Raw genomic sequence first — 23,459 nt, 5'->3', positions numbered from 1 at the left:
GAAACAGATAATGAAGAACAGCATTTCCACTGATGGGTGTTTCTGCAAAAACCTTCCAAGAATTGTTTGTACATTGATAAACAGCCTGGGGCAGAGGTCTCCTTGCTCTAGTGTGTGAGCTTCAAGGGCAAGATCTAACGGCCCCAGACACTGAATGCACTGGACTAGATGATCCTAGTGGTCTTTTCCAAACTTAATGACTCCTACAGGGGGCTGGAGGACACTCATCCATAACGCCCTGTACTTTCTTTGTCATCCAAAAAGACATGTCCCTCTAAAATAAGTGATGCTTTCCAGCTAGGTATTTCAGCTGCTTCTCTTTGTTCCGTGGCTCCATAAAATAAAATTCTCCTATACGGTGTGTGTTGGACTTTGACATCTGTATGTTCTGGATTTCCAACCGTGATTTTGAAATAACAAGTGGAAATGCACCTCACCTGGAAGCTGAGCTTGCTTTACAGCAGTCTGGCTCTGCAGTAGGTTTTCAGGCTAGCCAGAAAGAAATGCAAGGACAGAGGGGATTTGCTCAAGGACACAGAGACCCTGGTTCAGCCAGGATTACATCCCACCCCCAGCACCTCCCCGGCTTCCTGTTCTTTAAGCATGTGGAAAGACTGCTACTTTTACTGAGACGACTCTGTGTGGAGCAGCACAGCCACAAAGATACTTCACCTGTACAAGCCCACATTTTGACCTTCAGAGGCAGAAAGAGGGACAAGAACGGAATGCACTAGTAGATAGGTCAGAACACTGCTTGCAAACTGGTTTGGAACAAGCCCTTTGGGACGCAGTTTTGCACTCACCTTTCCAGTTCCTCATGTTGTCTAGGCTGGACAGGGAGATTCTCCTGGGCACCAGTGCCACTGGAGCACGGCAGGTCCCTGCGTGGCCATTCTGTAGCACCCCACTGCCTGCCTCATCTGCTCGCCTGTCCGAGAAGTGGGTGGGCTTGGGGGGCCGTGGCGGGGGCGTATTGGAAAGCACATCCAGCTGGCTCACACCATAGGGCAGTGTGCTCTGGCTCTGCTCCATTGGAAAAGTTGGTGTCAGTGGTGTCCCCAGCAGTGGAGAGGAGGACAAGTCGCTGGCTGTCCCACTCATGTCCGTGCTCCTGGGCACCACACCAGGATTTGCCAGTTGAGCACCATCTTGGTGCATGGTGCCGGATGGCTGCATGAGGTACAAGGAGGGCTGGGACTGTAGAGAGTCGATGAAAACATCATCTGATGAGGTCTGCTCCAGTGATCTATCTGAGTTGGACCAGCTGTCACACCTGCATGGGGCACAGAGAAGGACCAGCATTGCCTTTTCTCCTGATTGCAACTGGGTGAAGGCATGAGTGTGCGGACCTGGGGGGACAATCCACTGGGAGCAGCTCCATGGGCTGCTTTTCACTCCCAGTTGGAAAATGTCCACTGATCCCTTAATGCCGTTTGCTTTCTGCCTGAGCTCAGCCAAGTGCAGGCCCCATCCTTGTCTCCCAGGGATGCTCATCTGCCAGCCCAGGGCTTCAATCCCCTGCATCAGCAGTGAAGTGACCGAGCCCTCAGTGTACGTGAGATGCACTCATGCCACCACTCCTCAAGTTTCAATCTTTATGCTGCAGAATTCACTAAATACTTATACCTACAAAGTCTGGTTCCCAGGCAAGGGGAGAAGCGGCTCCCAGAGCAAGACATCTGTCATGTTTCAGGAACCCAAGTTAAAAAACAGAGGAACTTTCAGAGAAGGAAGGGGAGGAGCGAGAGCATTGTTCTGCTGAGACTTCAGCCTTTCTTTTCTTCTGAGTGACACTGCAGGGCAAGAAGCACAGTTTGAGCCAAAATCTTTCTCTTCCCTACAGCCATAGAATGCCCCTGAGCTGGGGCATGGGGCCCTTTGTGAAGCATCTTGGGCAGCAGCAGGCAGAAAGAGCACTTGGGCCAGGACCAACAGCTGATGCTTGACTGCTCACATTCGCTATAAGAAGACCTTGTAAACTGGATTAGGCTGATGGCCCCCTGTTGGTCTCAAAAGCCTCCCTGGAGCTGTAGGACTCAGGGACCAGTTTGCTCTCATCCCCCAGAGCATCACTGGGTAGGCAGTGGGTGGCTGCAGCCTTACATATGCACAGACCCCAGTTACCTGTTATGGCTGAGCTTGCCAGACTCGCAGTTGGAGAGGAAGAGGTAGTCGGGGAGGAAGACCGACTCCGACTCACTAGGGGTCTCCTCTGCAGCAGAAGCATCTGTGGCAGTGTGGTCAACTGAGAAGGAGGGATCAGCGATACGGGATGTGTGGGTGGAGGCAGCTGGCGAAGGCTGTGGGGACGAGGTGGTGTGGGACAGGCTTTCCACTGAACCTGCAAGGGGAAGCAACAGCCCTGGTGAGTGGCAGCAGGGTGAGGTGATAAGAGATCACAGGGAGCATGCCTCTGTGGGCCAGATCCCGCACTGCACTGCAAGATGCGAGATCCCCAGCAGGTCTACCCAGCCCTCAGCACAGCGAGAGCCTGCACACAGCTCAGCTTTGTGTTCACTCCTCTGCCCCAGGGTCACCAACGAGGAAGTAGGCTGCCTGGTAACACTGAGACCTCCGCATGGGCCTTCAAGCACCTTCCTCCTCTAAGCCAAAAGAATCAGGAGAAAGTGGTGCTTTCCCTTTAAAGTGGGTAGGGAGTCATCTTTTTCCTTGTCCATCAGCACTGGCTTGCTGCTGCTTCCCCCTGTTTACTTGGAGGTATGGCATAGCAGTGAACCCCAGGTTGCAAAGTACTAATGCACATGCTTAAATTCAAGCTTATTGACCAAAACATTTGCATGATTTTAGACAGGTGTTCACAGCAATGTGACTTCAGCAGTCCTCTTTGCCCCAGTGATCATCTGAAAGACACTGCTATTGCGAGTTTTCATGCTTGTGCAGCAGGGCTGACAGCTGAAGCCTTCCCAGCTGAAAAATAACTTTTCTCTTTTTCATTCTGCTGGCTCAGGCAGTAACTCAGCTTGCAGATATTGGACTTGGAGCTGTCTTGCAAGCTGAATGTGATCAAATATGCATCAGGCTAACTCCATAGAGACCTCAGCAAAGCATGTTCACGTCACCATCTGACCACAAATTTAAAAAAAAAAATTAAAAAACCCACAATGTACAAGAAAAATTAATGACATTCTGGATTATTAATACACTGAATGAACAGGCCTGAGCTCCATCTGGTACTTGCAGAGTTTAGCCTCAGATTATCCCATCAGGAAGGGCTGAGGGCTGCACAACACATGGCAGATCTGCACCATCCCCATCCCTCCCGCTTGCTGTGTGGCTGCTCTTTTCTTGTCTTCAGGGGCTTGGAAACCCACAGCCAGCTCCCAACAGATCGTCCCCTTCCCTGACAGCTCTGCTGGTAACTGAACCAGTGGGCACTAAAGTTGTGCTGTGGCAGCAGCTGGGGAGAATAAATTATGCATGTCCATTTTCTAGAGAGCAGGCAGAGAATTAGTTTGGTGCCTGTCTCCCTCTTTGCCAGTATGACAGAAGATGGCTTCATCTGACAAAGTAGTTGTTCTGGTGGGTACTAGCCCCAAATTTTCTGCTCTGTGTGGACAAAGATGCTGCAAAGGATGCTCTATCCATCAATGCAGGGCCTCTCTTTGAAATAGAAGGAGGGAAAAGCCTTTTGTTTCAGGCCCCAGCCCCAAAATGGCAGCATGAGCACACAATGAAAGTGTGTGTGTGTGGGAGGGGGTCCCTGTGTGCAGCATCCCCCACACCAGGCTGCATGGAGGAGGTGGAAACACTGCAACGGCTGACATGAAAGAGCAGCCTTGAGGAGCACTGGGAGGGATTTCCTCCCACAGAGGAGGCCTGGGAGGAGTTGTCACACTTCCCCTTGACTCCACTCAAGAGCCAGGCACTGCTCTGCTAGCTTTCTATGGCAGTAGAGGGGGGATATAAAGCAGTGACCTTACGGGGAATGCATTTCTGCAAGGAGAGCATGATCCCTTGAGGAACAGATCTTCTGGTTTCTCATGCTGCCAGCATGCTGCCTTGGCTGGCTGAAAGTCCCCAGAGTGGCTGCAGCAAGGTGCTGCTAATCAAACCAGCCCCATGTCCTGGCAGGGTTAAAAAGAAGCAAATAAACCATCAGAGAGGAGAAGGAAAGGAGAAGGTCCCAACTATGTGCCAGTATGCATGCAAGCAAGAGTGATCAGAGGCATGGAGAGGTGAGGGAACAGTCAGTTGGGTGGAGGAGCAGAAATGCTACCATCCAAGCACCAGCAGCTCAGGGGGACATGGGGTAAACAGTTGCTTCAGGGGATGCTGATGACTGGACATCAGGCCCCAGTGTGGTCCTGGGTGCTGTGCGAGAAGGCAGAGCAACTGGAGATCAGTAAGGATCATAAGGGTTGCACAGGGAAGGAGGCAAGGCATTCACACGGGCTGTAGAGCAACACCTGAAGCCCATGGAAGTTGTGAAGAGGGAATCCAAGATAAAATGTCCTTCTAGAGCTTAGGAGCTGCCTGCCAAAGTGTGGCCTTAGGGAGCACTTCGTGCACAGCTATAGTCTTTAAAGTAAGCCTTCTTAATGACAATGAAATGAAAACCAACTTTCTCCTATCAGAAGCTGCTATCCTGTGTCGCATCCATCCATTTCAGTATGCATATGAGATGTCAGGTAACCACGGAGTTCCCTGGCCACCTCATCTCATTCCAAACCATTAAGTGGGGGCTCCTCCTTCTGCAGTGCCTCCCCAGAGGTGCCAGCCTCACACTGCATCCAGCAGAGCGCTGTGGGGTGAGGGTGGCTGCTGGCCTGTATGCCTGCTGCCTACCCAGGTGCTTCCTGACAGCTGCTGGAGCTCATGCTTCCTCTCCACCGGCTCATGTTGACTAAAAGGTTTTCCTGGTGGGGCCAGCAGAGGTTTTGATAGCTTTGGGCTGGATCTGGCTGCTTAAATGACAAACCAGAGGCCTCTGGTGAAGAGGGCCAGACTCTGAGTCTGGCTTCCCTGCTGCTGGAAGGGCTGAGAACTGGGTGGTGGTTGGGGCTGAGTCACTGCCCACACCCTGCTGCACTTTGCATTAAGCAGAGAAAGCATTAGGTTTGGGATTGGCCTCAGAGTCAGTCTCAGAGCAGATTTTGAGAAAGATGAGAGGATTGAGAGTGACTGATTTCATAATATAATATTGGTTTTGAGAGTCATTTTAATGCACTGAACAGCTTATTAAAATTTGGATGTGCAATGGATGTGTCTTTCTTTCGATGATTCATTTTGGGGACTATTATTTTTTGTAACAGCAGCATTCATGTTAAAAAAAGTATGTGGCATTTAATAGATCTTTTCTCTTCTTATGGTAATTTTTAAGGGTAATTTGTTTGAACCTGCAGCCTCTTGGGGGATTTAGGTGCTTCCAAAAAAAAAAATGGAGCAATTATCTATTTGAGATGTACTGTGCAACCTGTGGAACTGTGCAGACTTATATCAGAGGACAGGAATAGGATCTGAACGTGCCCTGTGTGCCTGAATTGAACACACCCCAGACCCAACCACATCAACAGGAGCTGCAGGGTAAATTAGCTGTTTGCCGCTAGAGATACGGAGGTGCATGCCTGGAAGCTTCACTTGCGCTGTCTGTGATGCAGGATGCAGGTTTAGATGTCATTCTTCATAATGACCCAAGCAAATGCTCTGCACTGTGGGGGATATTTGCCTCTAGGAACAGAGCAGACAGCCAAGATGCCAGCTTTATGGCCTGCCAGAGCAAAGGCTGTCACTTCTGGTCCATCAACATCTACACTGGTGGTCTTCGCAGGGAGAGAAATAATACAGTGTGATATTGCCAGTACTGCCCACGTGCAACCATTGTGCAGGGAATGTTATGCTCTACCAGAATAACAATAAAGTTTTCCAGCAAAAATACATCTATTCCAGATACAGCCTTAGCTCCCCTGCCACAGATTGTATCTCCCTGTGCATATCCTCAGTGCTGTGCCAGAAATCTGAATGAACATTTGAGAGATGAAGAAACAAATTTGTTTTCTTTATTTTGCATGAGAAGACTTGACATCATTTCAGACTAATTGGTAAAAATTATATCCCACATAATTCTGCAGCAAAAGCAGCAACACAAGGACATCTTAGTTTCAGCAAGGACAGATGAGTAGGAAGTGGATTCCTTATTGGTCCCTGGTTACTCTCATGCATGGAAGGACTATTGCCTGCTACCACAAAAGGCCACTAGCCCAAATTTGCAAGTTCTAATGGCACAAAAAGATTTCCTAGAGGTCTCCAGGGTGAATGTGAAGATAACAGACATCGATTTATAACAGGAACGCTGCAGAGCTCACTCCCATTTCCCCTCAGAATAAACTACTGAAAAAGTTATTAAAGAAGGCCAGGAACTAGAATAGGTTAAAGTAAAGCATCTCATGGCCTTTTGTTTCCTCTTGCTCCTAAGCAGTGGTATGTCCATGCAGCAATTGCAATCACCAGGATTAGCACGTGGACTTTGGCAAGACAGTCTGCTCAGCCGTGCTGTGACACCCCTAAACATATTGCTGCCCTTTGAGTTATCTTGGATGGGGCCAGGTCACTCCATCACCACCCTTTTCAGCTCTTCTGCTAGCTTTTATCACAGCAAAGGACTTTATTGTGACTCACTTCCTACAAAGCTCTCAAATTGCTGCTGTATCTGCCCCTTGGAAATGTCAAGGGAAAGACAGATTGTTGTTATCTGAGCCCAGTTTTCTCATTTGAAAGGCAGGTTAATGATGACACAGGTCCCGGCTTTAATTACTGGCTAGATCCATCTTGGAGTGGTTAAGCCCTGGAAGCATTCCAAGAAACTCACCCTACTGCCTACACACAGGCACAGGGCCTGGCAGAACAGGCCGGCTTGGTGCTGCACAGGAGGACCATCTCTTCAATCTAGGCATATTCTCCCAATGCTTTTCTGTTCTCTGCCTTTGCTTTATTTTTCTTCTCATTAATAGGCAAAGATAAATCAATGACAAAAATACTGAGCTATATGTACATATACACCCAAATCTGTGCACTTTCCACATCCAACAAAGCCTGAGAAAATGCAAGTTTTGCAGGACACTTTCCAAGAACAGGTGTCTTGCATTAAGCCAAACTAAATAAATAAGGGACGTGTAATGAAATAAACGGCCCCAGAAGATAACAGTCAGCTTTTCACATAAACAGTACCTTTTCTTATTAAAGGCCTGATATTTATTCTAGCAGCAATTGCTTCATCGATGTGGGACCAAGTGGCCAGCTATTATTTCCACCCAGCAGAAGCCAGACCCCCGATAATCCTCAAATCAGGGCCTAGCACCATCTCAGAGCTGTGTGGAGCTGTAGGAGATGTCAAGTTCCACACTGCTTGACACTCTAAGCAGCTCCACGGTCCATGTTTCCTTTTGCCCCAAGCAATGCTATGGAGAAGCCCAAACCCACACATCCTCCAGCCCTCAAGATGAGCATGATCCTACCTGTGCCATCTTCTAAATGCCCAAAGTTGCAGATCTGGCTGATGTTGCGCACCCAGATCTGCATCTCCTCCTCAGTTTTGGCCACCAGGTAGAAGGTGCGGTAGGTGGTCCTCACGATGAAGACGAAGTTGTTCTGGAACTCCTTCTTGATGAAGTTGGGCCCCGAGTGCTTCAGCACCTCGCACTCATTGAGGTCGATGATGCGGATGGGCTTCTTGGAGTGGTTGTTCCTGTAGTACTCCAGCACATCTGGGTTCCCACTCATGCGCCCTCTGCGCAGCACGAACCAGCGCTTCCGCCAGGCCTGTGGGCAGCACAGACAGGGCCCCATTAGTGAAACACAACAATTGCACACATGCCTGTCTTTCTTTCAGGTGTTAGGACTACTTTACTATGCTGGCTGAAGTATGACTTCCATCTGGAGTGCTTGCTATCAGCTTGTCTTTGTGGTAGGAGGCAGAGGGCTGACAGGTGGGAGGCCATGGGGAACAAGGCTTCTTCTTCCTCTCCCCCTTGGCCTGCCAGCATGTTGCAGCTCCTCTGATGCTTCCTCTGCCTTTGGCTGCTGTGGGTGAACCAAGAAGAGATAATGCATTTCCCTTTGTGAAATGAAAACATCTGGGTCCACCCTGCATGTTGTAGCACAAAATCTAACAAACACCTGACAACAAGGACCTCCTGCCCAAAGTGAGGCCTCCAGGTGACCCGCACAGCTTCCCTCCTGGATTCCAGGGCTAGCAAAAAGCTGTTAATGAGCTGTCAGCTACTTCTAGAAGCCCAGAAATAACCTTAGGGGAGTTGTAGTGCTAAGAAGTTAAACAAGAACCTCCTAAACATTGTGGAACAACATCTGCTTACACAGATGCTGCTTCCAGTGACACTTAACTTGAACCAAGCTCTGTCAGCACCAGTGCCTCTTGAGCTGCTATGGCTGAAGGTATGGATGGATCCTATACAGGCTTAAATGAAGCTCCGGTAGGATGAAAATACTGCATCACTTTATTAAGCTACATGCAAGTTTCTAGGAACAAAACAGTGTTTTCCACTTTTGCAGCAGCAGTTTTAGTTCATCAGCACTATAAGTGTCCCCGTGTTGATTACAGCTGTCACCAACATGCTTACTTCAAGGGCCAGAAGGAATCCACCCTGAGCTCAGCTCTGCAGAGGAAAGCGGAAACAAGGTGCTGGAGCTTCCCCCTCATCCAACTCCACACAAATTGCATTGGAGCCTCTGGCTCCGTTGGGAGGAAGGGGATCACATTCTGCTCAGGTGCACAGGCACCATACAACCTCTGGTTGCTCTAATTGCTGCAGCAGTTACAAGTTCTACAAGGAAAGATCTCAACAACCACGACCACCTCTGGGCCTAAGCTTTATTTGCTCACTGCAAAGTGACTCATCACAACACAGACCTGGGCAATAGCTTGGGTTCAAATTCACACTTGTTTTTCAGGGTGACCATTTTTAAACTGTCAGATCCAACCATCTGGCCTTGATGCAAAACAGCTGATTTCAGGATGTTTTCACTAACGTGTACGAGTTCTTACTAGGATACTCAGGGGTTGGCACTACACATTTCACCTGCAGTTCCTGTGGATACAGAGACGGTGAAAACAACCAAAACAAATAGCCATTAGTCAAGAGAAAGTGGTGGTTGTTTTTTCTCTCTATTCAAAAGAGGCTTTCTTGCAGGGCAAAGCTTTTCAGTCTCTTCATACTCACACAATATTTTATCTATAAATGTATCTACTCAGCTTGGCAATTCTTTAATCTATTTTGAAAGCAAAGGACAAATCAAAAACATCATCCAGAGGCTGCAGTACTTAGAGCTCTTGCAATGCTGAATGAGTGTGCAGCAGCCTAGGGAAAGGAGTGGCTCTCAAAGGAAAGGTTGTATTGGAACAGACACGAAGCAGAACTGAAGTGCAAAGTATTGAACAAAGCAAATTCATAACCTGTCTCTGTTGGAATTAGCTAGAGGTAACATCAGATTACTGATCATTACCCAAGTTGTCCAAGGGATTGTGTGGGAGCCAAGAAAAAAAAGATGTTCCCCCACCCAAAAATAGAAGAAATTGACACAAAGAAAGAAAATGCTTCTTTGAGTAGTAAATTTCAACAGTGGGATGCAGCTCAGCAGGCATCTCGCTCGGTACAGTCCCAGATGGAGTTCACACCTCCACTACCCGCAAACCAAGTGCCATGCATGCTTTATGCACATCCCGCAGCTGCACCAGGACAGCCAGGTCAGCTACCCTAGCACATTCTCACCCCTAAGCAACAAGAAGAGGAGTAAGTCTAAATGAGCCTGCAGGATTCAAAAGAACATGGGCAACCAGTAGGAGAGCCGAAAGCCACAGCTGTGCAGTGTGCAAGCCAAAGGGCAGCCTGGTGTCCTGCTCCCTGCAAGCAGACAGTCTGAGAAGCCTGATGGGAGCAGTGAGTGGAGGTGGGGGGCTGCCTGGTGCTCACCCTCCTGGGAGAGGAGAGCAGCACAGATGCTGTGTGAGAAACTCTGGTTATCTCATGTGGTCAGTCAGAGGATAGGGCTCTAACAGAATCTGTGTGGGTGCAGGAAGGTGAGCTAATGAGGACTTTGCTGGGGGCAGCTCCTTACCTGCTGACAAGGGAGTGAAAGCAACAGAAACTGATGAATCCCTCACTGTGGGATCTCTAACACTCTTCCATCTCTTCCACTTCTTATTCTATTTTACTCTCTTAGACCCATCACCCTCTCCCCCAAAATGCCTCATTCCCACCCTGAAGCTTTCACCAAGTTCTACTTGCAAAATTGTGCTCCAAACCATTTTTGCTTATTGAGGTGCTGCCTGGCCCAGTTCTTTGCAGTGACCTGTCCCATGGAGCATGACATGGTGTGGAGCAGCATAAGCCTTCCTCCTCATCCCCATCCCTCAGCCCAGCTGGGGCTGCCCTGCACCACGGCCATGCTCCTCAATCCTGGGCAGCGCTGTTTGCGAGAAGGCTGTATCAGAACAGCACAGCTGTAATCAGACAAGAGCCAGTGCCAATCCAGAACAATTTTCATTTGCCCTTGGTAAGTGGGAGTGTTTGGTGCCAAAAGGAAGCTGGAGCTTGCGGCGGCGCTGGTTGGGTGCCAGCCCATGGCTTGGGTCGGCACAGGCTAGCAGTGTTTTCATTATACTTCTGAATTTCTCACTTCAGATGTGGCAGAGCTGCTTCTGGAGGGGAGAGGAGTGGCTCTGTTTCATTTGGGGAGGGATTTTAAGAAAGCGATAGCTGCCTTCACAATCTGGTGTCTCCACCACGGAGCTGAACAAGGGCTACTGCTGCACATGGGCAGCTGCTGTGCAGGAGTGCTGGAGGCAGATAAAACAGGCCATGAGCAAACCTGCAAGGTTTTTACCAACAGCCGGCTGGTAAATGGGAGAGTGGGAGATGGGAGCTGGCACAGGAGGGCTTCAGCCAAGGCTGTTTGCCTCCTGCCAGGGAGTATGCATTTGTGTGAGAGAACCGGTGTCTGAGATGTAAATAATTAGCTGCAGCACATATAAACTGCACAAGGTAAATTAGCCTGAAATATTATCTGTTCTGTGAGTTTTAGATATTATTTTTATTTTTTTTCTGGTTGCAATAACAAAACACAGAATAGCCACAAACCTTCATGTCCTTTACCAACTAAGTTAATGCTCTTGACTCCCCCATGAGGATAATCTTTACTGTACAGAGCAAAGCCACAGGGATGACGAGGGCAGCAGGATGAGCAGCAGCCACGTGCTGGTAGGGCGCAGCCCCACAGGGAGGTCTGGTGGAAAAAAGGCCAAGGGCTCAGTGGTGAGCAGGACAGCAGGGCTGGCTTTGAGCCACACACCCTCGGAGGCCAAACCACAGGGCAGCCCTGGGGATGGCCGCCAGCAAAACCATGGGGTGATTGTCCTGCAGCAGCGCCAGCATTTAGGGCAGAAGATTTCAAATAATGACTTTCAGTTGTCTTATTTTTAAGGGGGAAAAAAATGAGACGGAACTTGATAGCATTTCCTATAAATGTTTTCAAAGAGGAAGTCAAAATTCATATATGGACAGCCTCGTGAACAGCAGGGTTGGAGCTGCCCACCCACAGGGCAGAGTACCAGGAAAGGTCAGACCAGCTCCCCACAGAATCCTTGTGCTGGGGGAGCCCAGGATGCTGCTGGGAGCTCCTCCTGCCAGACTTTGCAGGAGAAAAGACTGTCTGCCTGCCCTCATGGGCAATTAGCTCTGTTGCGGAAATCTGAGATGAAGAAGACCTCTTAAGCTGCCCAGCCTTTCCCCAGCTGGAGCGACGGATTTGCTATTTCAGTCCTGGCTGTTGGGCGGCGGATCCCATCAGCTCTGCATAATAAATCTCCTTAATGAGACTGCCTGTGTGCCCCTTTGCTGAGGACAGCTGAGCTCACCGCCCATCACCCACGGGCTCAGCACTTTGCTTGGGTTTTGTCTCCCTTGCTTGCTGTTTTTTCCTCCTGCTTTTTGCTCCAAAGTTACCACCTTCTTTGGCAATGAGAGGCTGAAACTCAGAGTTTATGGCTGGGAAAGAAAAATCAATACATATTCAATTTCAGTGAGGAACACTCTTCCTTTGGGACCTTCCTCTGCCTCCATCAGTGTGCAGCACTAATGTGACCTCTGGAGTAAAAAGAGACATTTTCTGCAGCAGTTTTTCTCCATTAGTTGGCTGCTGGAGATGAACCCAAAGGCTGGTCCCTTCTTGGCTGAGCCAAACCATCTCTTTGAGAGCTGGACTTCCAACAGCTCTCAACAGAGGTTGGTGATGCAGTCTGGACCAGAATGCAATGATTTTGGGACAGACTACCGTCTAACACTATTTCCATCTGCTAAGTCGTGACTCATTTACTGAGTCACTTGTCTATCTGCTTGTGGTAGTTTCACTATGACTCTAAATGAATCTTATTTCAGGAAAGGAGGCATGAGTTCTCCTCGGAGGAGATGCCACAGGTGTGAAGTGTAAGGGGAAATACCTTCTTCCTTGCAAGGTGGTTGACTAAAAACGCAAACCTAAAAATTTCCTGCGCTGTATGTACAGTGAAAGCTTTGTAATAAAGCATCAATAGTGACGTCCTTTAGAAGCAGGGAGCTTTCCTTTGTTGCTGTTTCTCATAAAGAGGAGCCTGCGGTCTGTGTAGAAGTGTCACATACTGAAATAATGAAGAAAAAGACCCAGACTCAAATGTGTCCTGCTAACCTACAGATATTCCCACTGCCTGCTCCACATCCCAATCCATAATATTTATAGTGCTTTACATATGGAAACATCTGCAACAGAATGAGTCACTGCTGTTTGATAAACACGCAGATTCTTTGTAAAGCAAATGGGTCCACTTGGGTTCAGAGGGTCAAAGGCATAGCGACCTTGAAACTTGGGAGGTTTAAGTTCTTAGAAACCTTGTAGAAGATAAGAAAACAAGTTCTGAATGCAAAAATCAAGATGACACCACTCATAAGTGCAGAAATTCCACCAATGTCTCCGTCTGTGTTTCACTGGGGTCAGCGTGGCAGGGAAGATGGTCTCATGCTTTTAGGAAGAGGCGTCTGTGCCTACAGGTGGGACTGTGCCTGGGCTGCCATCGCTCTCAGCAGCCTGTCACTCGTCTTGATGGCCCTACGAGGGACTAGCCAGAGCCAAAGGCAGCCTGCCTTGTGCCTTGCCCCTGCCCATGTAGAGTAGTCAGACCCTGTCTTACCATCATCCTTGTCATTTTGTCTGCTTTTCATATCTGATAGAGACGTCAGTCAGGTTGTGGTTCACAGGAGACATCCCAGCAATAGAATGATCAGGCCAAGTGCTTGGTTTAAAGCCACTGAAGCATCTTTTCCCACCAAGGACCTCCTTCTTGCTGGGGCATGTTTCTTACTTCCCAAGGGCAGGCTTGGCAAAGCACTCATCCCTCCTCACTGCCCCCCACATGACACCTCCTGGCTGCTGCTGAAGGCAGTTAAACTCCTTGACAGTGAAGACTCACAGGCTGGGCCCTTCACATGAGGATGTTTACAGCCTCACCAGCCAGCCAAGAGTTTTAGTTCCATATTCCTTCACAGCACTTATGTGCAGCATCTAAAATGACATTATTATTATCATCCTGAACACAGCTTGAATTTCTAGAGTGCTTTCTTTCACCTTGAGTCCTGAAGCACTTGACAGCTGGTACGGGGTTGTTACACAGCACATATGCATTGACCAGTTCACCTGCCATGGGTACACCTGCTCCCAGAGCCATGCTGCGCTCCTGATGCTCAGCACACCTATCTGCACATTGGAGCAGTGCACTCACACCTGTATGTGTGCCTTTGGGCAGTCTGTGGTGCAGCTCTTCCTCCTGTAACATGGCAGAGGGCAGCAGGTAGCAGCCCCCTGCTCTGGCTTACTGCCACTCTTTCACCAGCTGCAAAGCAGAATCTTGGTTTCTCGCGATGCGTTGGGCTGGGCTTTTTGCAGAAGTGAGTGAAGAACAGGGAGAAACCAACACACTGCCACAGGCCCTCCTGGGTTTAACATCAAAACTTCATTTTCTGTCAGCAGGAAAGGGGCCACTGAAACCTCCTGCAGCACAGCAGGGATCCCTACAGCTGCATAGAAACTACCTGTGTAAAACTTGTATAAAAGCCTGGAAACCTTTCAGATCTTTCTGACTTGTTTGCAATAAATTCTTTAATACCAACACAGTAATAAGATAGCATCTTGCCTAGAGGTAAGTTCAAGTTCTTGGGAAGGCTTTAATCCAAAACTCTTGCTCAATCTGAAAGGATTTTTACAAGGGTCTGTGTGGATCCTTAAGATCTTACTACAAGTGAGGCTGCCTGCAGGTTGTTCAGGGGGTACGATCATCTGCTGGATGGCTGAAGATATTCGAGTCAAAGGACAAAGCAAACATAGCGGAATGTATACAGTTAAGAGACTGAAGTTTGAACAAATTTTGAGCAAATTTGCTAAACTAATAGCTTTTATGGAAGAGCTCCAAAACTCCCCTGCTAAAGAAAGGAATCGACTTGGGGCTAATCCCCTTCCTTGTAAGTCACCAGCACAATGTAAATACAGATGTGCAAAGCAGTTAGAGCCCAGAAGGAGCTGCAGGTTCCTCAGGCCTGGAGATCGCACCCTGCCTCTGGCTATCTGGAGTCCTGCTCCTCTCTTCTACTGAGAACTGGCAGTTTTCTCAGTATTTTTACACAAACGGAACAAATTTTGCTGTTTCACCTTGTTAACTGAACATGTGGTGTGAGGTCAGCAACAGTCATGCTGCCTATCTATAACTGAGCTCACATGACGCTACGGCTCTGAAGAGAAGGAACATAAACAGGAAATTGGGCAAAGTGACTCTTTTTTAGTAGGGGACCACAACACCATTTTTTGGTGGGGCTTTTTTTCTTTTTTGGTAACTCATGTCTTTAACAGCACCCTGATGGATGTGATGAAGAAAACCAGATTGACCGGCGTAATCAGAAAGAAAGCCACAGATGTTTACTCTGCGACACTTCTGCCCAATGATGACAGCATGGCTCAGCACAGGGATGGGCTGGTGCCAGACACATCCCCACATCCACTGTGGGCCAGATCTCAGCCCTCTGTTTATGCACCCACATCGAACCCCCCACTTCACGCTGCAAAGGCTTTGACCTCTGCACTCTGTATCTCTCCCAGAATTGCCGGGAGAAAGGAAGAGTGAAGGAAGCAGCAGCAGAGCGGGGAGGAGGCTGCATGCGTGGGAGGGCTTGTTGTGGGGAGCAGGCCAAGAGCGCTGGAAACAAGAACCAACCTTTCTGTACACATGGGTGGAGATAAATAGGAAAAGAGTGAGAGGTCCAACATCACAGCAGTGGCCACCAATGCCCAGAAGAGCCCTGGACCCTGCTGGGAGAGGAGCACTAGTTCCCAGTAGATTGGTGCACTCCCTGTTGTGCAGACGCTGAAGATGTCTGCTGGATCTATGTTCTGGCTTGCAGTCCATCCCGTGGGAGCCACCGGCCTTTGAGATGACATTCAGACTCTACTGAAGTAAATGGCAAAGCTCCCACTTGCTTGGAGAGGGCCAGGTTCTCCTCTTGACAGGAAGCACTGAGAAATTGAGAGATTCCCAAAAATGGAAGCACGAGCTGAAGGAATTATCTGAATAAAGAAAATCTGCCTTGGACCGATGAGCAGCCTTTCGATCAGCCACATCAGACGATGAACTCACCCCTCGTGGCTCTAGCCTGGGGTTTGCGTGTTACTCACCGGCTGCCCTCAGCCCTAACTTTTCTTCAGCCGGACCACAAACATCTTCTCTAACATGGCAAGAGAGGCCCTCCTACTGCTGGGTGTTATCTGCCCCGCACTGTAGTAAAAATCATCATTGTACTGAAGGCTATGCTAAGTGTGTGGGTGAAACTGACTGATACATATAGGGCTGAAATGGATGGGGCAAGTTCTTTTGCTGTGGGTGTGTGGGGGATGAGCTGGGCCAGGCTGAGCCTCACAGCACCGAAGGAAGACAGCTGGGTTTTCACCCGATTGCTCATTTCGAAGTAGAGTATTAGAAAGCCAGTTCTAGAGAGTTCAGACATCTATTTTGATTGCAGTTCTGCTGCTTTCAGCTGTCTTCCCATCAACTGCATAGCTAGTTTACCCTTCAGTATTCTGCTAGGCAGTGGTGCGTTTTAAGAACCGGTTTTCCTTCTTCTTTAAAAGCTCTCCTAAATTAATCTTCTCTGCTTTACATTTCACAGGAGACTGAGCTGGTTTTTAGGCATTTTTTTTAGTATTATTTTTTTCTTTCTCCTCAGTTTGTGGAAAAGTGGTCATCACTCATATGGCTCATAACACACAACATCTCCTGCCCATCATTTTTTATTTTAAAATACATAAATGTTAGGAAAAAATATAAACAGAGCTCCCCGTGCCAGGTTTTCTTTTGTTTGTTTAAGAATCCTCTCAGAGCTGTCGGAGTTCTTCTGTTGCTGCTGTGTCCCACGTCTCTTCCCAGCAAACAGGGTGTGCAGGGCGATGCTGAGGGCTCGCACCTCAACATCTCGAGGTGTGCTTCACAAAGTCAGCTGGCTCCAGTCAGCCCCAGGATCCAAACAGCCGTCGTATAAACTTCCCATGCTTTGGGGTGAGCTGCACATTTCTTTGCTCGGCGGTGGGACGGCGATGCTGCCTGTGAAATTCTGCAGACCCACGTGTTTTTTCTCACTGTGCTGCTTTGCTCTCTGCCAGCCTCACACTGACACACGGAGCGAGGTGCTCCAGAGCTGGCACCGCTCCCAACCTCCATCGCTCATTCTCAGTCCTTTTTCTTCTCTCCTCCCAATGTGGGACGTTCAAGCTGTGAGCTGCAGATTAGTTAAGTTTCCTCAGACCCCTGTTAGTGCTACAGCTTTGGCCTCGTAGTGAAGACATCTCTGTGGCCTTGGCCTGCACCTCTGCATTGCGCTGCTATTCATTTATAACTCCTGAGCCACACGGTCAGAAAGCAGCATGGCAAATCCAGCACCAACAGAGTATTAAATGTTTATCTTAATTTGCATGCCTTCTCAAACTTCCCTTGCTGAACCCAGCGATGAAATCACAACATGTTCAGAAATATTAAATCATTTCCTCAGCCTCTGAATATAACGGGCTGCAAAAGGAAAACAATCACATTTGGCACGTTGCATGCTTTCACCTCAATGCTCCAAATTCTGGAGTGCCTTCGTGCTGCAGATTTGCACTCTGATCACAGCAGCTCTGAAAACAACTATGTGCCATGATTTATTCCTAGGAAATCCCCAGACTTGCCAAACAGCAGCTTTGCCTGGAAGCCAGAGTGCCAAAGCAGCACTCAGACCAGGCACGAGCCCAGGGTGCCCCAAAGCAGCTTCCTGGCCCTGACCACAGGCAGCAGGTTGGTGTCCTTCTGCCTGACCATGCCTGTGGTGTGGAAAGCCAAAATACAGCATGGCGCTAACATGACAGCGTCCCAACCTCCCTGCTGCAGCTCGTAGAGGATGGGCCGGTTTTCCTGAGCAGGTGCCTTCTCTGTGGGGTTACATTCGGGCAGTTGTCAGTATTTTGTAACGCAGACTCTGTGTGAGTGCAGCAGGAGTGAAGCTCTCTGCCAAACTCCACAAAGAGTGGAACAGTTTGGGGAGTGAAAACAGATTTCAGAAACGAAAGTTCAGCTTGATCTATCAGGAACAACGTGCAATTAATGTTCTCAGCAGTATCTCAAATATGAGCAATGTGGGAGAAGGGTAATAGCTCCCTTTCCATCATTTTTCAGCCTGTCAGAGCACTGATCTATTAAACACCGAAAGCTAAATCCTTAGCAAATGGAAAGTGGTAAACTGGGAGGCAGGCACCAGTGGTGCGCAGCTTACCCAGACCCTCCCCCCTCTTATTTTTGGGAACAGTAAAACTATCAACAGAGAATGTGCTTGTGGGACTGTGAAATAGGATCAATGTTACTGTTACAAAAGTGAGGACAAAGAGCCAGCTGGGTTTTTCCACAGTCATTTTCAAAACTACAGTGTTTATTTCTGCTTTTCTGCAGCTTCTCTCTCTTTTCTCATCCCTTCCCCATCCCTTCTTTCATGAGTTTATGTACGTCAAGCTACGCCCCGAAAATGAGGCCACTGGCCATCTCTCGGGATGGGGATGCTGCCTGTGCCTGCAGCACTGTCACAGACATATCTTCTTCCCCCCGTCCCCAAAATGAGGCACCTAAAGCACACTTGGCCGCAACTCCAACAGCAGCTCTGTTGTCCTCTGACGGGGAGGCTTTGCTAGTTGGTCTTCTTATTGATTTTCAAGTCATTCTCTTCTATCTAACCCAGACAAAATTTCTTTAATTCTCAGATCCAAAAGTGTGCGGTCCAGTGTGCAGTCTGCAGTGCTTGCATGTGCTTGAGAAGGAAGTGAATTTAAGAGTGGCTGTTGCTAATGCTGACACTGTCAACCTGCTCTGCTAAATCGGATCTGAAGTGAAATTCAGGCGAGCTCAGAGTTCCTCCGTGATTTTTGAAATCATATAACTTCGTTTTCGGTTTTTAAGTGCTTTTTGTTTCATCTAACTCCATAGGAAAGATCCACAAAGAAGGAGAATGTAATAGCACAAATGCCGAGACAACCTTGTGCACTGGGATCTGCTCAAAGCATGCAGCAGATTACCAAAACCTCTTGGTGTTCTGTGTGTGCCGTCGCTTCCAGATCAGTGAAGCATGAGAGCAGAACTCGCCCGCAGTCCCACGCAGCCACGCTCGCCCTTGCCTGGCCTCTCCCACTCCTCCAAGCAAAATGGTTCAACTACCAAAGGTTTCCTCTACTTCCTTTGCTGTCAGCCTTCAGCAGCAGCACAGCTGTGCTGCTTGCAGGCAGCAGCGTGAGGAGAGATGAGGGCTGTGTTTAAATGGGGCTGGCAGCAAAGCAGAAGTAGGTGACAGAGAGAGGTTTCAAAAAGAAAGCTAAAGTGAAAGCTTGAGGAGACCCAAACCAGCAAGAAACTTGGCAAAGCAGGGATGGGTAGAGCAGGAAAGCTGAGGGATGAAGGACAAACAAAAAAAGGAATGCATGGGGAGAGAGGCTGCACTGTAACACCAGGTCCTGGCTGGTTGTTGTGGTGTTGGGAGGTCTTTTTGCTGGTGCCAAACAGAAAGAAAAGCAACTCAACAGGAGGGAAGGGGTTTCAGGAGGGAAGGTGCCATTCCTGAAACCCTGTGAGGATAGTAGGGATTGGCAAGAGATGTCCTCGTGTCTTTGTCGCAACTATGGCCGAAACACGGCCTGCCACGCCTGGACAGCTCGGGACTACACAGCCGCTGCTGGAGAACAACCTAGAGCCCCATAAACCTCCTGTTTTGCTAGCACACTGCGCGCGTAGGGAAGGAGCTAATCAGGACTTGTGCTAATTGCGCTGCCTCTTGCCGGCAGCGGGTGGGGAGGTGGCTGGGAGCCAGCAGCAGGGCGGGTGGGCTTGCAACCATGCAGGCTCCCCTGTGACCTGGCGGCTGCGCTCCCCTTCCCCTGCAGGGCCTCCTGTGGGCCCAGGCCATCCGTGACCGAGCCCCCAGCGCCCCATGCCTCAGCCCTGCCCCGTGGGGACGCGGCTTGCTCCAGCTGCGCTGGGGCTGCTGGGATTAGTGCTGCTGGCACCGCTACAGCCTGGTGTTTTTTGACCTTTTACTCTTCCAGAGATAGAAATGGGGTTTGTCTGAGGCTTGGAATAACTTCCTGCGATTGTGCTGGGGAGGGCTAGTCTGACTTGCTAGATAGCTGTGTCTGTCGGGCTGGCTTAGGAATGGAGAAGGCCTCAGCCTCACGTCTGGGCTGAAGACAGATTTAAAAGACCCCAAAGACACTGGATGTGCCTCAGTGAAAAATAAGCTGACAGCACTGTGTGCTGTCCCTGATGGGGCTGTGGGGCCTGGGCAGCCATTAACAACCCCTAACGCAAATGGCGTCCCTACAGGGATGTTTATTCCTCAGGTAGTAACTCACAAATCCTTCCCAGATCAGTGAGCTACATGTGCTTGCACGTGTGGGAAAGTAGATAATGGCTTGGAAATTGATCCTTTGGGATGATGTGAGCGAATTGCATTGTGCAAGCCTCCCCTCCTCCTCCAGCTTTTCCCTACCACAGCCTTCTGGGGCTGAGGCAGAGAGCTGCTCTGCTCTCACTGCACCTTTAGCAGCCCTTGTGCATCTTTCCATTACATGTCCCCTCCCCCCCCAACCCCTACTTTAAAAAGCAGTCTTCACAAGCAGCATTGACAAGTCAGCTGTGTTCAGCTCAGCATGTGGCTGAGGAGGTGAAGTAGCCCAAAGTCTGCGCTGTGCTGGTGCTCTGGCACTGTCAAGCACCTAGGGGAAGGCTGGAGCTCCTCTTTGAACTGTGATAGAAGCTAATGCCTTCAGTCTGGTAAATGCATCAGTGGGAATCCAAAAAGGACTTGGTGCAGACCTTATGTGGTACTCTTTGATGGTCTTCATCATCACTCTGTTGTGCTAGACAAAAATACTGAACTCTAGGAGTTCTGCAAACACAGCCAGGGCACTATAACTCACAGTGGTCATTGCAGGAGCTCTAGTTGCTCCCAGGTAAAGAAGTGGCAACCAGCTCCATCCAGAGCCAGTAAAGTAAAAGCTGGTAGTTAAGTTCAGTGCCCATGCTGCCATTGCTGTCCTATCCTCACACTGTGCAATTACTGGGAGACACAAGGCATGGCCTAACCCAGATGGCTTCTTGTCATTTGGCTGAGATGCTGGGATATCCCCCAAAATTAAGAAAATACATAATTAAAACAAAGGCTTTTTTTTTTTTTTTCCTTTCTTTCTTTCTTGTATTTTACTCGTCAATCACTGTGCCCAGATCCTGTGCGCTAGAATTTCCCTGTGTGACTCACTCAGCTGGCTGCTTCTCACTCTCTCTGAAACCTGAAGTAGAAATAACCTTTGTTTTTTATTGATAGTCCTTTGAACAGCTGAGCATACTGTCACCTGGTGGGCAGGATTCTGGGCTGAAAAATGCAGGTTAGCATTCCTCTGGCACACAGCCTCCAAGCAGAACTTGCTGAGGATGCCACGTGCAGGCTGTTTTGGCCACAGCCCTGTCTGCTCTCCAAAGGGCTCTCCTGGGATGAGGGCTCTTCCCAACCTATAGCCAGTTGCTGTACCCGTGCCTTCCCCCAGTGAGTGTTTCAGAGAGGTTAAGTCATAATGGAGTCAGCTGTTCTTGACATGCAAAAGCCCAGCTAACCCAAAGCCACATCACATCTGTGTTGCAAGCAAGCACTAAAACACAAGACCAATGCACTAAGCACTTCCATGCATGGACACCATTCATAGGTTTTCAGTTTCAAGGGAATTCAGGAGTTACTGACGAATGTCAACATATGTGATATACAACATGACTTTGTAATATGGCATGGAAGGGAGCACTGAGCCCAGGGCTTGGGCTAAAGTGCACAGCAGTTCTCTTAAAGAGCTGAAGGAAATTGCTCTGGGCTTCGCAGTTCATCAGCCAGCACTACAGTTCTGCCTCCCCTGTGCGTACCACGTACTTCTTCCTAAACAGGTAGCATCAAAGAAACTGGAATTTGGTATTCAAATTGTTTTTTTAAGACAAAGAAAAGAAGTGCAGTCAAAGAGGGATCACACTTTGCGTAAAAACCATCTAGCTTATTTGTAGGGAATATCGCATGAATAATTAACTTTAAATGCCTTATTTTTTTTTTTTTAATGCTTTTGTGCATTTTATGCTGAATTCCAGTTTCATTCAAATGCAGCTTGTTTCAAATCACATAAAACAACCCCTACTGAGGGAGTGAACGCTTTGCATAATGTTAACTCTCTAATATCAAAACGTAGATATACAAAATGCGAGTAATTGTACACTAAGCCACGCGAGGGTTGAGATAGTGGAGAAGAGATACAGAGCTCCCTCATTTGCAAAAATAAGTGCCACGTTTTTTCTTCAGCCTACATTTAGAGGTAAACCATTCAACTGCAACTAATGGCTGTATTTTGCTGAAAACAATGAGAAGTACCCATGGAAAAAAATCTGATATCAACACATTCTAATTTAATGTAAAGATTTTTATTTTCTCATTGATATTGTGATCAAACTGTGCTAACATCATCATCAGCTAATGCTGTATATAGGGAAACTCCATCGAAGGGATCGGACTAGTTAAGGGAAGCAGCTGAAAGTAAAAACAAAAGTACAAATGCTACCAGTCTGAAGAAAACATGCAGCCCATGATAAATAATGCTGCGTGCAGTGCTCCTTTTCTACCCCCAGTCACTTATGTCAAAAGCAGAGTGATAGATTGTCACAGCACAGAGTATCTATTCACCCACTATTTAAAAGGCATCTGAGGGCTGAGTAATTAGTCCTTCTCATCGCACTTTCATTCCAACAATTTGACTGATTCTTTTGGTTGCTGTGTGGTAAGAAACCACCATATATCTTCACAAGTACCATGAGAACAATTCATGCCGACAGATTTTTCTGAGTTTCTCATACGTGTGGGTTTTTCCCTCTTGCCCTGTTAGCAGAGCCTGAGCTGGTGACTGCAGACACACCTCTGTCTTTATTTAAGGACCAATATGCAATTACGCCTAATATCACTTTTGCCATTGAAAAGACCATGGCATGTACATGATTGTTCACACTTTGGTAAGCGCGTGTGAATCAGGCCTGTGGTGCACTACAACGTAATGCAGTGTGTAGGTGTGAGAGCAGCATACCAGCCCAAAACCAACAGCGGATTCCCCAAAGAATCAACACAAATATCAGTTCAAAACACTGCAGTTCAGCTCCCCAAAGACTCAGGCTCTCTGCTACCCTAGAAAAACAAAGCTGCCAACAGAGCATCTGTTGCTCAGACTTGCTTCAGACTTCAGCTCTATTTCCCTACAATTTCACTCTCCATGGTGAAGAACTGCAGGATTTGTTAACTTTTCCAAACACAAAGCACTCAGTCCTCCGACACAAATTCAACTGGGCATCCCACACCACGGCACTGAGTGGATCTGATGGATCACCAGCATCGAGGTACTCTCATGGCAGCAGGCAAATTTGGTGTCAGCAAAAGTGTTAGATAATGCTGAGTATCTACATGTGTTCTTTTGAAGTTCCCAAAGTCTGTAAAAAATGAGATCTGTAGTTTGGCCCATGCCCCGTTCCTGAAGACAAACATCTTCTCACACTTAGACAACAATTTGCTTTTGCTGCTTTGACCCAGTTCCTGGCTTGGCCACAGAGCAGGAAACTGTGCCCATGGTACCGTATCTTCGCAATAACAACAAAACTCAACATGATCTGCTCCATCTACAGAGCACAAGAAGCAACGGTTGTGTCAGGAGCCAGAAGCAGAAGCGTGAAGTTCACAGACATTGTTTTTGCTAGCTGAGTCCCACAAAAAGTGATGTGAGATAAGAGCAGTTTGAGTGCAGAGCAAACAAACATCCTGGAGCATTTTGGTCCTGAGGCTTCA

At 48.3% G+C, this 23,459-nt stretch overlaps 1 protein-coding gene across 2 annotated transcripts in view; it reads right to left on the bottom strand.

Moving 5' to 3' along the window:
- Positions 1-23,459, bottom strand: part of GAB3 (GRB2 associated binding protein 3) — a 54,667-nt gene that overhangs the window by 11,572 nt on the left and 19,636 nt on the right. For both annotated transcript variants that reach the window (XM_072336391.1, XM_072336390.1), the window contains exons 2-4: positions 7,473-7,776; positions 2,125-2,341; positions 804-1,273 (exon numbers count right to left, since the gene is read on the bottom strand). In XM_072336391.1, the coding sequence (XP_072192492.1) occupies positions 804-1,273; positions 2,125-2,341; positions 7,473-7,776 (991 nt within the window). The remainder of the gene's footprint in view (positions 1-803; positions 1,274-2,124; positions 2,342-7,472; positions 7,777-23,459) is intronic.

Source organism: Excalfactoria chinensis, chromosome 4 (assembly GCF_039878825.1).
Source record: "Excalfactoria chinensis isolate bCotChi1 chromosome 4, bCotChi1.hap2, whole genome shotgun sequence".
Classification (NCBI taxonomy): Eukaryota; Metazoa; Chordata; class Aves; order Galliformes; family Phasianidae; genus Excalfactoria; species Excalfactoria chinensis.
This window is presented reverse-complemented; position numbering and strand designations above follow the sequence as displayed.